Here is a 15758-nt window from a genome sequence, read left to right on the forward strand (position 1 = left end):
CCCCACAAAGTATATATATTCTTGATCAGGGCGACGAGCTGAGTCGATTTGGCCTTGTCCGTCTGTCTGTCTGTCCGTATGTTTGAACGCGTCGATTTCCGAAGATATAAGAGCTAGAGACTTCAATTTTTTTTTAAATGACCGTATATACAGCGCGGACGTCGAGTTTGTTTTTAAAATTCGATAAATCATCCCGTTATGTTTTTATCGAGTAAAAACATTCAAGTTCAAATCAGATGCCACTATAGGTAATTGTGCATGATTTTTCTTTTTTTTTTAATTTCTCAAATATTCAATATAATATGTAGATCGATCATATGCTGAAAGTTTCATTAAATTCTGTTCAGTCAAAAATTAATAAAAAATAATCAAATATTTGGCCAACTAACAAACGCACGTGCAGCAGCTACAACAGCATTGTATACGTGTGCACACATACATTCAAACTTCTAGAAACATTCGTTGAATCACATCAGCTGTTAGTTTCGTTTAGTTTCGGTAGATGGCGCAGCAGCAGTGATCTATTTGAGTTTTGCCAGCGCCACTAGCAGGAGTCGGGTGGCCTAGTGTGTTAGCTGCATGGCGCTCGATCGAGAAGTCGCGGTTCGAATCCCGATCGATGCAACTGATGTTAATTTTTTTTAATTGTTTCAAAATATTTTTATATTTTCATAAATGCGTTTTCTATTTAATTTATATTTTTAAATACACCGAAATTGAAATTTTAACCATACTTTATGTGCGTTTTTAATAGTTTGGTTATTCTAGCAGATTTTTAGAATCACATCAGCAGTTAGTTTCGTTTAGTTTTAAAAGATGGCGCTGCAGCAGTGAATCTATTTCAGTTTTGCCAGCGCCACTAGCAGAAGTGAGGTGGCGTAGTGTGTTAGCTGCATGACGCTCGATCGAGAAGTTGCGGTTCGATCGATGCAACTGATGTTAATTTTTTTTAATTGTTTCAAAATATTTTTATATTTTATTAAATGAGTTTGGTATTTTATTTATATTTTTAAATACATCGAAATTGAAATTTCAGCCATACTAAATGGGCATTTTTATTTGTTGGGTTTGGGGTAGTATCTAGTCGAGCACTCTCGACTAGAGTTTTCTTACTTGTTTTATTTAATATACAACTGTCACAAAATTTGGTATTTGGTAGACTTGTGGTACGGATCGAAGGACCATGAACGAATACACTTGACTATGATGGTGTTTAGTTGCGTATTGATCTTTATTCTTCTGAGCCTGGGTTTATATATCCAGACTCATGCATAATTTCAACCCTTAAATCTAGTGCGTCTATTGCTGAGTGTGTAAGGCTCAACATTGGTCTATTCCATATTCTTATCTTATCGCAGAGTTTGTAAGGCTCCGCGTGGGTCTATTAGCTATTTTCATCCTATCGCGGAGATTGTAAGGCTCAGCGTTCGTCTCTTACATATTCCTGTCGCTGAGGGTTTGAGTCATATTTATTCTAGTCCGACAGTTCCACATATATTATCTATTTTATGTATGCTAGCTTTTAAGTGCGTAGATGGTATGCTCCCATACTTATCATATTTCTATGTTCATGAATGTGCATGAACACATTTATAACGGAAAATTTGGGTATAATGTTTGTGTTAAAAGTATGTAAATGGCAGAAGGTGGTGCGGCAGACCCTATAAAGTATATATATTCTTGATCAGGGCGACGAACTGGGTCGATTTGGCTTTGTCCGTGTGTATGAACGCCTCGATCTAACAAAAACCGAAATTGCATAAATTGCATATTAGCATATATAAACAAATTTGGAGACTCTAGCAATAAAGGTGTAGGAGATATAATTTTATAACTGGTTTTCGATAAGGTTTTTTATCGATAAAAAAAAGATCGGGATGAGTTATCGATTTTTTATGATAAACTTGATATGCGCGCTGTAATTACGGACATTTTAAAAAAAATTTGAAGTCTCTAGCTCTTATATCTTCTGAAATCGACGCGTTCATACATACGGACAGGGCCAAATCAACTCAGCTCGTCGCCCTGATCAAGAATATATATACTTTATGGGGTCTGCCACGCCTTCTTCTGCCTGTTACATACATTTCAACAAAACCATTATACCCTGATTTCCCATTTTCAATGGGTTCAGGGTATAACAATGTAAAGACAAATCAATTGCATTGAGATTTTTAGAATATGCTAGAGCACGCATTTATGTGTAGATACATACACACATACAAGTGAGCGCGTTTATAAGGCTGGAATGCTTGATGCTATGCGTGCAGACTTACTTATATATACTGTAAGGTTACATTATTTTCCAGCCGGGGTCAGAGTCTCAGTCTGCCCAGGGCCATAACTCACAAGAAATTTGTAAGTAGATACGGGACGTATTGAGTTAGAGAAATGGGAGAGGGGGGGAAGTCGTATAGGTTAGGCGACCACGTGGCCTGAGCTCGCCGACCACGCCCACGCCCACACGTTTGCACGCGGGAGGGCGGCCGCAATTGAGTGGCGCGATCAAGCGCACTCCAGATTGCGGGGGTCGGGGCTGCGAAAGCGTGTTGTGGAATGTTAGTGGGGCCACTACGATCGGTAGACCGCGGATCGAGGAACGCCCAGCGTTGCCGCCGGCGTTCACTCAAGACCACGCGATTTTGCTGCCAGAGTTTTGACCTTCTGGCGAACGGGTCGTGACCTCGTTCAAACTACCAGTTAGTGTTAGTTATGATTAGTAAACTAACAAATTGATTATTAAACTAGCTACGAATAAATACGCAAACATCTCTACGTGCATTTCCTTACTTTATTAAACTTGTCGCCTTATAACCTTTATATCTGCTAGTTAGTTTTGTTTTCCCTTTTGAGCGCGTCTGCTCACATCGAGAGCTCCAGACTGACTAAATACTCCACGCAGCTTCCAATCCTCGACCAGCAATGCAATTCACCACCGCGAGCTTTCGAGCTGCACGGTTGCATTGCTGATCGCGTGCCCGCCCACTCATTTGAATTTCGCTTACTTTCTAAGGCTAATCGCTACAGCACTTACATTTAATTATTAACTACTTAGTGCTACCTTACGAACTAACGCTTATTCTACTCACTGCCTAATAATAATCAACTAATATCACCTTACGTCCTACATCTGAAATATAAACAATGATTTCAGAATATAATCTTAATAACTACAAAAATCAAAATCCATAACAACAAAATTTCATTTAATTTTCCTTAATCGCTACAAAATCAAACTATGCCTCAAATCCTTATTCAAATCCTATTCACCATAACAAAACTCTATTTCATTCGATATCTTTACTTATTACCTACAAACATGTAAGGTGAACAAAAAAGGCCACCTTACACCCCCCCTTACTTCGACAGGGAAATTATTACGCCCCCCGATGAGTCGACGGTCATCGTATAGGCCTGTTCCCCGTTTCCCCGGTCTCGGTTACCGGGATCATGTCAATTTCCTCATCTCCTTGATGAAATGACTTCAACTTGAAACTCCTACTTGCAAATTGTACGCCGTTGTCGCAAACGAATGTCCTGGGTACTCCAAATCTGCTGAGTATACGTTCCCGGAACGCCAGTTGCAACAGCGGTAGTAGCTCTCCTCAATGGCACCAGCTCCACCCATTTAGCGAAAGCGTCGTGGAACACCAACAACATCGTATTCCCACGCTTGGAACGAGGCAACGGTCCCACGAAGTCTGCGCACAAGACCGCCAATGGCTTCGCCATCTGCCTGGTGACATCTCGGAACATGCCCGGCCAATAGTACCTTTGCGCAAGTCGTGCTGCCGTCTTCCTCACTCCTTGATGTCCGGCCGTGGGAGCGTCGTGACACTCCCTCATCACTCTGCCCCTCAAACTGCTTGGAACGCAGAGCTTCCATGGGATAAAGTCCTCCTCGTCTATCCTATGGCCTAAATTCCGGTACAACTGCCCGTTCTCCTCCACGTAATCCTGGAACTTCTCAGGCTCCTTTACGATCCTTTCACGCATCCTCTTTATCCACCCGCAAGGGGGATTTTCTTCCACGGCCTGCTTGCAACTGTCTATGGGCTGTCGGGACAGTGCGTCGGCCACCACATTCAATTTCCCACGGCGATAGCGTACGTCGAACTGGAATTGCTGCAACTCTAGCGCCCAACGAGCGATCCGGCCCGTGGGACTTTCTATTGAGTTGAGCCATTTCAGCGCTAGGTGATCCGTGACGACGTCGAACCTGTAGCTCTCCAGGTAACATCGCATCTTTCAGATCGCCCAGACGATCGCGAAACACTCCTTTTCCGTGGCCGAGTAGTTTAGCTCCGCCTTCAGTAACTTCCGACTGGCATATGCTATTACTCGCTCCTGCCCCTCAACTTCTTGCGTCAGCACTGCACCGAGGCCGTAGTCGCTGGCGTCGGTCTGCAGCACGAATTTGGCCGAGAAGTCGGGACAGGCCAGAATAGGCGCGGTCGTCAAACTCTCCTTGAGTTTCTGCAACGCCTCCTCCTGTTCCTCGCTCCAGGCCCACTTCTGACCCTTCTTCAGAAGCTTCGTCATCGGTTGTACTGGCGATGCGAAGTCCGGCACGAACCGTCTATACCACGATGCCATTCCTAGGCATTGCCGCAACTCCTTTAGACACGAAGGTGATGGGAGGCTCCGAACCGCCTCAACCTTCGCGGGATCCGTGCAAATCTCCTCTCCGCTTATCACGTGGCCAAGGTACGCCAACTTTTCCCGAAAGAAACTGTATTTCTTTCTGTTGAGTCTCAGATTAGCCGCCCGCAACCGCCGGAAAACTTCCTTCAGGTTGGCCACATGCTGCTCCTTTGTCGCTCCGATGACCACTATGTCATCTAGATATGCAAACGCGTTAGGCTCCATGTCGGGCCCGATGACTGTATCCAGCGCCCTCTGGAATGTCGCCCCCGCCGAATGCAAACCGAACGGCATCACTCGCCATTGGAACAGTCCTCTGCCTGGCACAGTGAACGCCGTATATTCCCTACTATCCGCCGCCATCGGGATCTGCCAGTACCCGCTCTTTAGATACAGCGTCGATATGAAACGTGCGTGCCGCAACCTCTCTAAAATGTGCAGGATCCGCGGAACGGGGTACGCATCCGGGATCGAGTGGGCATTGAGCTGACGATAATCTACGCACATGCGCCAATCCCCAGTCTTTTTCTTGACTAAGACTATGGGTGCGCTATGTGGGCTCTTCGACGGCTCAATCGCCCCTGCTTGGAGTAGCTCGTCCACCTGCTCGTCGATCACCTTTTGCATAGCCGGATTTTTAGGGTAGTACCTTTGCTTCAAAGGCTTGTCGTCCTTCATCCGGATGCTATGCTCGGCGATGTGCGTCACGCCTCTGAGGTCCTCAAACAATGCTAGCTCTGCTTCTAGAAACTCCTGCAGTTCCTCCTCCAACTCCTCCGGCCACTCCTTGCTACTGTGCCCGGATCGTTCATTTCCTTCATCCTCGCTTTCTGATCCTTCTCTCGTCGGTGGGCCGCCTCCGGGCTCACCTTCCTTCTCCAACTCGACCGACCTGAACTCCGGCGGCCGCTCCTCGGGTCCGCCCCTCAAATCCTCGCTCCGCTTCACAGCTCTCGCGGGAGGCCCAGCTCCCCGCTTATACTCCAGTGTCTCGCCTCTTTTCTCTTCATTTCCTTTTGTCGCCGGAAGATTCTCTCCAAGTCTCTCCTTCGGCGTTCCTTCATTCATTCTTTTCCTCTTATTTTCGCTTTTCTTCGTCCGTTTCCTCTCACCTCTTTTCTTGTCGGGCGGCGCGCTTTGGCTCGACGCCTCCTGAACGCCGACTGTCGACACCGTGATTGCCGGCCTCGGATCCTCCTTCGACGTAGCGGCCTCGCGCGACACCTCTGGGCCCGACTTCTTCACATGTCCTTTAGCGAGCTGGCCTTGCTCTCTAAAACCGCTGCTGCCTTTCTCTCCTCTTCGTTCACTCGGTGGCGACGCTCCTCCTCCCACGTCGTCAACCATCCTCATTTCCAGCTCCGCGTTGCCACAACGCACCGTAGCGCCGATGGCGCATAGAAAATCCATGCCGAGGATGACATGGTCCAGCATGGTCGGCATTATTAGCAGGTTCGCTTCCGCCGTCTTTCCAGCCAGACTTACGTCCGTTTTCATCATTCTCGTCACGTCCAGCGCTGATCCATCGGCCAGCCTGATTCGCGACTCCACCTGGCAACGCTCGCCTCGTATCGTCCGTTGGCGCACACAATCCTCGCTGACAAAACTGCGCGTGGCCCCGGTGTCGATCGTGGCGGTCATCCTTTGACCCCCGACCGTCACCGTCGCGACGATCTTCCACTCCTTTACTCGGAGCGGGTACCTCTCTTCGTCTTCCGTATCTAATTGGCGCCGCTCCGCTCTCTTGGAGGGCGCCCCTGGCCGTTTCCCAAGCTGTCTCGTTCGCAGCACTGCCTCGCAGTCCGGCCTCGCTGACCACAGTGTCGACAAAACAACACCTGTGCGTTATGACACTCTCGCGCGAAATGTCCGGGTTGTGCACATCGATAACAAACTCGGCTTGGCCTAGGTCCAGCGTCCTGGGCCATCATTCGGCTAGTTGCCTCCGCCGACTGTGTCGCCGCCGGCGTCTCTGTCCGCCCCTCGTCTTGTCCTCCAGATCGGGGATCAGATGTCTTTGCGCGGAAAGGATTATTCTGTCGCACCTCCGCTGGCTTAGGCCAGGCGGTCTCCACCGTTGCCTTCCTCCCTCGTTCTCTTTGTTGATTCCTCACGTTTTCGAACTCTGCAGCCATCTGTGTCAGCTGGGTCAGGGATGAAAAATCTTGCCTCCGTACGTACAGCCTGTATTCCGGGGATGCGTTTTCGTAGGCCCTATTCAACTCTTGGGCCGGGCTGTATCTAGCCTGACGCATCAATAAACGCAACTCGATCAAGTAGTCCTTGAAGGGTTAGCCCTCCTGTTGCCGACGCGCCCGGATCTGATCCTCCAGACGCTCGAGGTATTGGGGAGGTAAGAAGAAATCCAAGAACTCTTTCTTGAATTCTATCCAGGGCACGTCTCTTAGCCCACTAGTTAGGAACCACTTAGCCGCCTTGTCTACCAACACCTCGCTCAGCGCCCTCGGCATCCTGTCCACTTCGATCCCATAAGTTATGGCTCGCTCCTCCAAGATTTCGATGAAACCGAGAGGATCCGACCGACCGTCGTATTTCATTCCCCACTTTCTCACTTGCTCGGCGATATTCCAAGGTGGGTGCCTCTCCGGCGGCGACGAGAGCGCTGGAGCCTGTCGCTCAATCCTCATTTCGCCACCACTGCTGGATTCCCTCGGCCTCTCGTCCCTCCGGCTCCCAGCCACGCTCGCCGTCGGCACGCTAAGCCTCAGCGGCGCCGCCGAAATGGAACCACTCTCCTGGATCTTCCGCAAATCGGGCTCTGATTTCTGGTACGCGCGGCCGCCCATACTCGACGCCGCGCCTCCCGAAGAGAAACGTGTCTCCCATTCGGCCAGTCTTCCTTTGATTTCCACCGAATAGCTGCCGCCCTGGATGAATGACGACAACCTCTTTCTGAGATTATTTTATTTTATTTTATTTTATTTTATTTTATTTTATTTTATTTTATTTTATTTTATTTTATTTTATTTTATTTTCACTGGTCTCGGCCTACTGTCCACTCCCACGATCAAAATCGCCTCGTGTCGTATGCGCATCAGAAAAATCGCCTAGTGTCACATGCGCATAATTACACACATACACGCACCCGCATGCGCAAGCATACAAAAAAAATAGCCCAGTGTCATATGCGCATAATCACACACATACGCTTGACCGATCGCTCTCTCTCTCAATTTGTTTTCTCACATACATATACACATATTTACCCTTGCCTATGCGCGCCCTTCGCTGTTCACTCTCTCTTAACTGAGCGCTTCGCATGTATATACATATGTACGCACGCATGCACCCACGCACATACATATATACACTCCGCCGCTCACCCCCTCTTAACTAATTGTCTCACATGCACATATATATGTACATATATACATATGCGCACTCGTCTATGCGCACATACATATATACACTTCACTATTTCACTTTTTGTTCTCTCCCCGCTAATCCTTACATTCACTCATGTATATATACGCACACTTGCACCCTTGACTATGCGCGTTTTCTTGACTGTTTTTTTTTTTCACAACTACACTTTCTTATGGCGGGTATATTCGCTTGCCGTCGGCACTAAATGCTTTCACTTTTCTCTTACTTCATCTGTAACCACTTTCATACTCCTTGGTGCAATTGCAGCGGCATCAATGATCTTGTTGACATTTAATTTCGTCCACTATGACCACTTTCTTTTTTTTTTTTTGTCCTCTTACTTACTTTTGGTGTGTGCATACATATATACACACTCTGCTCTTACCACTTCTCGTTGCTGCATTTCGGCGACGTTCGCTACGCTGCCCCCGCGCGTGCACATGCTTATGCACATGCGTTTTCGGTTTTACGCTTCTGCGTAATATTTTCGCACGCACTGTACTTTTCGGCGCCGCAACGGTTTTCTAGTCCCGTTTTTCGCTCGACGCTTCCCGAAATTTCTGACCCCCCGACCCCGCGGCCGACGTAGGGTGTCTTCACTTTTTAATTTTCGCACTTTACCATGAATGTTCTTGCTCTTTTGCTGCTTTTATACGCACACTGCCTATATTCAAATTAACCACCAAATAACTACACAATCGCCTCTATTGCCCGTCACCTCTATTTGGGTATGCCGGCGGGTTTTTACGCCCCCCGTATACCACACTCTCTCTAGCCCCGGGTCCCTGCTCGGGCGCCACTTGTAAGGTTACATTATTTTCCTGCCGGGGTCAGAGTCTCAGTCTGCCCAGGGCCATAACTCACAAGAAATTTGTAAGTAGATACGGGACGTATTGAGTTAGAGAAATGGGAGAGGGGGGGAAGTCGTATAGGTTAGGCGACCACGTGGCCTGAGCTCGCCGACCACGCCCACGCCCACACGTTTGCACGCGGGAGGGCGGCCGCAATTGAGTGGCGCGATCAAGCGCACTCCAGATTGCGGGGGTCGGGGCTGCGAAAGCGTGTTGTGGAATGTTAGTGGGGCCACTACGATCGGTAGACCGCGGATCGAGGAACGCCCAGCGTTGCCGCCGGCGTTCACTCAAGACCACGCGATTTTGCTGCCAGAGTTTTGACCTTCCGGCGAACGGGTCGTGACCTCGTTCAAACTACCAGTTAGTGTTAGTTATGATTAGTAAACTAACAAATTGATTATTAAACTAGCTACGAATAAATACGCAAACATCTCTACGTGCATTTCCTTACTTTATTAAACTTGTCGCCTTATAACCTTTATTCTGCTAGTTAGTTTTGTTTTCCCTTTTGAGCGCGTCTGCTCACATCGAGAGCTCCAGACTGACCAAATACTCCACGCAGCTTTCAATACTCAAAATCCATAACAACAAAATTTCATTTAATTTTCCTTAATCGCTACAAAATCAAACTATGCCTCAAATCCTTATTCAAATCCTATTCACCATAACAAAACTCTATTTCATTCGATATCTTTACTTATTACCTACAAACATGTAAGGTGGGCAAAAAAGGCCACCTTACAATACATATATACATATGTATGTATTTGTGTATATGTATTTGAGGGCTATTTAAGAAGAAACATATTTAAACTTATTATTCGATTCAGAAAAAGAAAAGCATTAAGTGTCATTCATTCAAGCTCGCACCTTCCCAATAAAATATCTATCTTATATAAAACAAGTAAGAAGACTCTAGTCGAGACTGCTCGACTAGGAGATGCCCTGAACCCTCTAGTCTGATATTATAATCAGTCTTTTCAACACACATACATACACACATACGTATTAGAATGCGCTCTGCTAACTGCGCTTGGGCAGCGCTGTAGTGTAGGTAACATTATAAGAATTTATTTGTTGAATATCTTAATTTCTATACGTACAATCTTAATGAAAGTTTCAGGGCGTAATTATATGGTGAAAATGTATGTACATTCCAAAGCACATGTCTCTAGCTACAGTCTCCAAATTTTAAATGTATATTGATATGCATTTTATACAATTTCGGTTTTTGTTCAAATTTACCCCCCACCCCTATATCCACCCCCTCACCACCATGTTTATAAAAGGCGTATGCTTTGGCAAATACATGCATATCCATGTTATAATCACAAAAACAATTAAGTTCTCATAGTAAGCGCACACTGCAGCCCATGCGTACTTATTCGTGGGTGCTTTTGTGTGTATGTGTGTGTGTATACTTGTGTGTGTGTATGTGTGTGTGTATGTGTGTGTGTATGCGTGTGTGTATGCGTGTGTGTATGCGTGTGTGTGTGTCTGTGTGTGAGTGTTTCTTGTGTAAGCAGAAAGACGCGAAAAATGATTGAAATAGCTATTGCTCGAAGGGCTTTGGGGTCTCGTAGTCGAGAAGTCTCGACTAGAGCTTTCTTACTTGTTTGTCTCTCTTTTGTTGCTATTTGTAGCGCGTGCTAATGTGATAGTGCAAAAATGAGTTCACAGTGAAATTAATTGTTCTTTTAAGAAATAAAAAAAAAAGTCATAGAGTTGCAAATTTCAAAACAAAACAAAACAAGTAAGAACGTTGCAGTCGGGCGTTACCGACTACGGAATACTTATTCACATCCCATCAACAATTTAGTAGTTAAGTGTCGCTCTAATACTGTAGAATATACAGGTTTTATCGATTTGCCACGCCCCAACTGGGTGTAGACACCTCATTTTTGATCAGTTTTTAGAACGAGATAACGGTACCCTAACTGCAAAGTTTGAATGCTTACCCTCAGAAAAAGTGAAAATTACAGGGTATTTTTCGATATGCCACGCCCCTAAAAAGGCGTAAAAATTATTTTTGGGGAATCGATAGAGGAGGCTACCAGTAAATCAACTATTCAAATTTAAAGCTTCTAGCTGTTATACTTTAGGAGATATAAACTTTTGCGGTTTGCCACGCCCTCTGTGGGCGGACATATAACCGACAAATCTTTTTGGTCTTGGCTGATCAGCCCGAGTATATATACAAAATTTGAGGTCTCTGGCATAAATAGTGTCCAAAATATAGCAGAATATAAAAAATCACTATCTTCAGGTCTGATTTGCCACGGCCCTAATAGGCGTAGACTTATAATTTTATCTTTAGACTTTATAGAATCATAACATTAGCTGACGTGCAAAATTTCAGCATTCTAGGTTTACAACTTTAGGAGATACAGTGTTATCCGATTTGCCACGCCCCCCATGGGCGGAGATATATCCGCCATAGCTCGTGATCTTAGGTGTTCGATGCGGACTTACATACCAAATTACAGCTTTCTAACTCTTTAGCTAACATGATTTCTGGTATATCGGAAAATGCATTTTCCGATTTGCCACGCCCCTAGTGAGCGGATCGGGAAAATTTTAACACTTTATAGATCGGAGATATACACGAGTATGTTGTCCAAATTTCAAGTCTCTAGCCTCAATAGCGCCGAAATAGATTGCGTTCATACGGACAGACGGACGGACGGACAGACGGACGGACAGCAAGACGGACATTGCACAAAACCAATATACTGATTCACTTTCGTGAATGAGTATAAAAATTATTTTTGGCTTATGAAGTCGTCTACTACTATCACCCGGCCCGAACGGCACCTCAGCTAATGGTCCTCGATGATCGTCGTGTGCGCGGCGCGAGCTCATTGCTGAATCTGTAGAAGCGAAATCGGACCTTGACTCCTTTCCAGTGGCGAGGGTCGCTCCTACAGTATTCGCGTCGCTGTGTGGAGTAACATGTATATGCACGTATATGCATATGAACGCACAGCAAATACGTATGTTCATATGTATTAATACGTGCATACCTATGTATATTGCTCCTCACACTCCCCTCTTCCTTCGGGAAAACACGAGACCATCGTGTTTGAATTTTGGCGGCCTTCATGGTGGCGCCGCTCCGTTTTGCGTCGCTACATCCCTCGGTGCTCCATTTTGCGCTGATCGCTGCTGTTAATTCTCTGTTAACGCCATCAGCTGCATTTTTACTTACTGCTGGCAATGCTGTATGCTGCTGGTAAGTAAATGGAGTTGTAATATTTTAAAATTTCCATAAATTTTAGAATTTCTTTTCCCAGTCCGGGCAGCCTCCTCCTTGATGACCCTCGACCTGCTGGCCGGGCGTTGCTGCAAAACTCGTTGGTTTTGCAGCCCCCGGTGGTATTGACGCATGTACGCACAGCAATTGCCATTTCGTCCGTTTAGCGCATTTTGTCCCCTTCGGACTGCTGTTTGGAGCTGGCCACATCGATGTCGTTCGCAACTGCCACTGGTGACGAACTTTGACGCCGGTTGGCATTTTGCGGCTCACTTCTCAGTCGCGCACAGCTCCCAACAGCAATCCGAAATTTGTCTGCAGTCAGCTTAAATTAGCGCAGTTGTGGTTCGGCTTATCCCGAGTCTAAGCTGGGCTAGTTTCAGCTGATTGTGAGTTCGTGCCAACAAATTTATTAGTTGAAGCCCCTGCGATAATAATTAGTCACTTGTGATTTATGGTTCAGAAACGTAAAGTATATTGTCTTGAATAAGTTTAAAATTTTACACTTCACTTATAGTACAATTATTTGATGATTCGCTTTCGCAAGGCACACCTGCCACAGAATGCCGAGTGCTGGCTCAGCGTACTCCGGCTGGGAGAGTGTTGTGTTAAGACACGCTAGCTTCGTTTCACTCACAACTATTCTCTTACGCACGGCTACGTGAACTTACTCACTCGGTATCTGCAGGCCCCGCTTAAGCTGCTGTGGTTGTCCTCGTCCGCACTAATGTCCTTGTTGGTGCCGCTGGCGATCCTGATTGCCTCTTATCCTGTGATAGTCGTTGTAAGGATTCCCTCTGGATGTCCTTGATGTTCCCACGATATCCTGGGAGTTCTTCGATGTACTTATTTGCCACTCGCGTTGACTTTCACTTATCATTTTTACTTTTGACACTCTTTTCACCCGATATCTCGTTTACGGTCTCTCAATCCCCATATGGAGCTGCCAGTGGCCTTTTATAGCCCAGCCACAGGCCCTGCTTCGTGTGATAACAGGGCCTGTTCGGCTCTGGAGCGGGGCCTTTCTGCCGTCCATGCCCCCGCCTCGTGTCTGCAAGATATAAATTTTTCTTGTAAAATAACCTTGGGCAGACTGAGTCTGCCTCAGCAAAATCACTACCTTACACTCTTGTTAATTTACTTCAATAATATGTACAAATTTCTATTAAGATTAATATATATAAATTATTAGAATTAATATTAATATATATAAATATAAGCCTGCTGAGTAACTTTAAATTTTTATTCACCATTTATTGTTTCAGTATTTGGAGTCTTAACTGGACTAGAATGCCCGAAGTTTCGTTTGGATCCGGAGTCTTTTTCGGATGAGTTCCATGTTATAAGTTCAACTACAGGATCGTTACTTATAACTAGCACAAATAAAATTTACTCAAACAGTCAATATTGTATTGAAAGTATTAGAAATTCATCATTTGCAGATCAGAAGGTATATTTTTAAAAAGCTTATTTTAAAAGCTTTAAGTATTTATTTATTTCTAATTAGCATCGTATCATAAGATTCTCATTTTGGTTTGTATATATCTTGATCAGGGCGAATGAAATTTTTATCGCCGATTTCTTTACGATTCTATAAAGAGTGATCGTGGTGAATGGGATATCAATATATGAAGCGCTATTGAATTGAAATTTTGAATATATACTTGAATTGACATCCCAATACCAAAAACAAGTAAAAACAAGTATAAACAAGTAAGAAGACTTTAGTCGAGACTGCTTGACTAGGAGATAACCTGAATCCTCTAATCTGATATTCTAATCAGTCTGCACTTCTTTTCGACACACATACATACACACGCACGTATTAGAACGCGCGCTGATAACTGCGCTTGGGCTGCGTTGTAGTGTGGGTAACATTATAAGAATTTATTTGTTGAATAATTTAATTTCTATACGTACAATCTTAATGAAAGTTTCAGGGCGTAATTATATGGTGAAAATGTATACACACGTCTCTAGTACTTGAAACGATATGGTTTTTAATCGATAATAAAATATCTGGAGTAGTTATCGATATATAAAGAAAAACTTGATATGCGCGTGATATACAGTTTCTAGCTCTTATATCTTCTGAGATCGACGCGTTCATACATACGGACGGACGGACGGACGGACGGACGGACAGACGGACAGGGCCAAATCGACTCAGCTCGTCGCCATGATCAAGAATATATATACTTTGTGGGGTCTGCCACGCCTCCTTCTGCCTGTTACATACTTTTAACAAAACCATTATACCCTGATTTCCCATTTTCAATGGGTTCAGGGTATAATAAGAAAGAGACTGTGTAATGCGGCTCGCCAACACACCGCCTTTCATGTTTGAAGTATATAAGTTTGTAGTTATGTTAGTCGAGATTAATAGCATGGTAGCGATAGTAATTAACTTATGACTTTATAGTTTTATAAGTCGAATTATTAAAATGTAAGTTGTTATTGAAAATGTATTAAGCCCCGAGTTATAAGTTGAATTAGTAGATGTAGTAAATGGGAAATCAGGGTATAATGGTTTTGTTGAAATGTATGTAATAGGCAGAAAGAGGCGTGGCAGACCCCGAAAAGTATATATATTCTTGATCAGATCGACGAGCTGAGTCGATTTGGCCCTGTCCGACTGTCTGTCCGTCGATTATAGAAGATATAAGAGCTAGAGAGACTTCAAATTTTTTTTTAAATGTCCGTATATACAGCGTGGATATAGACCTTATCACCAAAAATCGATAACTCATCCAGGTATTTATTTTTATCGGTAAAAAATCATACCAAAAATCAGTTATAAAATTATATCTCCTACATCTTTTAAATGTATGCTTATATCCATTTTATACAATTTCGGGGCTTGTTAAAATTTACCCCCCACCCCTATATCCACCCTCTCACCAAGATGTTTGTAAAAGACGTATTTCAAATACTAGACTTGTGCTTTGTCAAATGCATGCATATCTTTGTTATAATCATAATCTAAAAGTTTTATGAAGAAAGTACATCCCCAGGAAAAGTTAATAAGGTTCTCATAGTAAGCGCACACTGCAGCCCATACTTGTTTATGCGTGGGTTCTTGTGTGTGTGTGTGTGTATACGTGTGTGTCTGTATGTGTGTGTGTGCGTGTGTGTGTGTGTGTGTTTGCGTGTTTCTTTTGTAAGCAGAATGAAGCGAACAATGATGAAAAAGCTATTGTTCGAAGGGTTCAGGGGATCTCGTAGTCGAGCAGTCTCGACTAGAGCTTTCTTACTTGTTTTAATTTTACATTTAGAAGGCGGATAAGCACATGCAACGTCGGCGATCGGCAGTGAAGCCCTGCCCCAGCGTGGTGAATTGAGCGGCCGCGAGGGCGAGTGGCTTAAGCCCGGAGTAGGAAAGTTTTTTTTTTAGTTAGATAGAGAGCTTTGTGAAGAGAAGACACACACGTTAAGACGCTTTAGATTTAGAGCTTCGTGAAGGGCACAGGCGTTAAGTTAGATCTAGAGCGTCGCAATATATAGACGCGTAAGTTAGGTTAGCGTTAGGTAGCGTCAAGATCGGCCTAACTCAGCTCAGGCTGGACGGGATCTCATATCGTGCTCTAAAGCTAGCCTTCGACTTGCACCCAAATTCGTTT

General features: G+C 44.7%; 1 protein-coding gene and 1 long non-coding RNA gene across 4 annotated transcripts in view; one reads left to right on the top strand and one right to left on the bottom strand.

Moving 5' to 3' along the window:
• The window catches only part of LOC6578189, a 71705-nt gene that overhangs the window by 35086 nt on the left and 20861 nt on the right, over positions 1 to 15758 (top strand). For both annotated transcript variants that reach the window (XM_044010077.1, XM_002004070.4), the window contains exon 2: positions 13404 to 13588. In XM_044010077.1, the coding sequence (XP_043866012.1) occupies positions 13404 to 13588 (185 nt within the window). The remainder of the gene's footprint in view (positions 1 to 13403; positions 13589 to 15758) is intronic.
• On the bottom strand, positions 12590 to 13359 carry LOC116803841. 2 transcript variants are annotated; one of them, XR_004363846.2, is made up of 2 exons: positions 13264 to 13359; positions 12590 to 13189 (listed from the first exon to the last, which is right to left on the bottom strand). It is a non-coding gene; the product is annotated as an uncharacterized LOC116803841 (long non-coding RNA). The 2 variants fall into 2 exon arrangements; XR_004363845.2 differs by having other exon boundaries at positions 13259 to 13359.

Source organism: Drosophila mojavensis, unplaced genomic scaffold (genome assembly GCF_018153725.1).
Source record: "Drosophila mojavensis isolate 15081-1352.22 unplaced genomic scaffold, ASM1815372v1 contig_108, whole genome shotgun sequence".
Lineage (NCBI taxonomy): Eukaryota > Metazoa > Arthropoda > Insecta > Diptera > Drosophilidae > Drosophila > Drosophila mojavensis.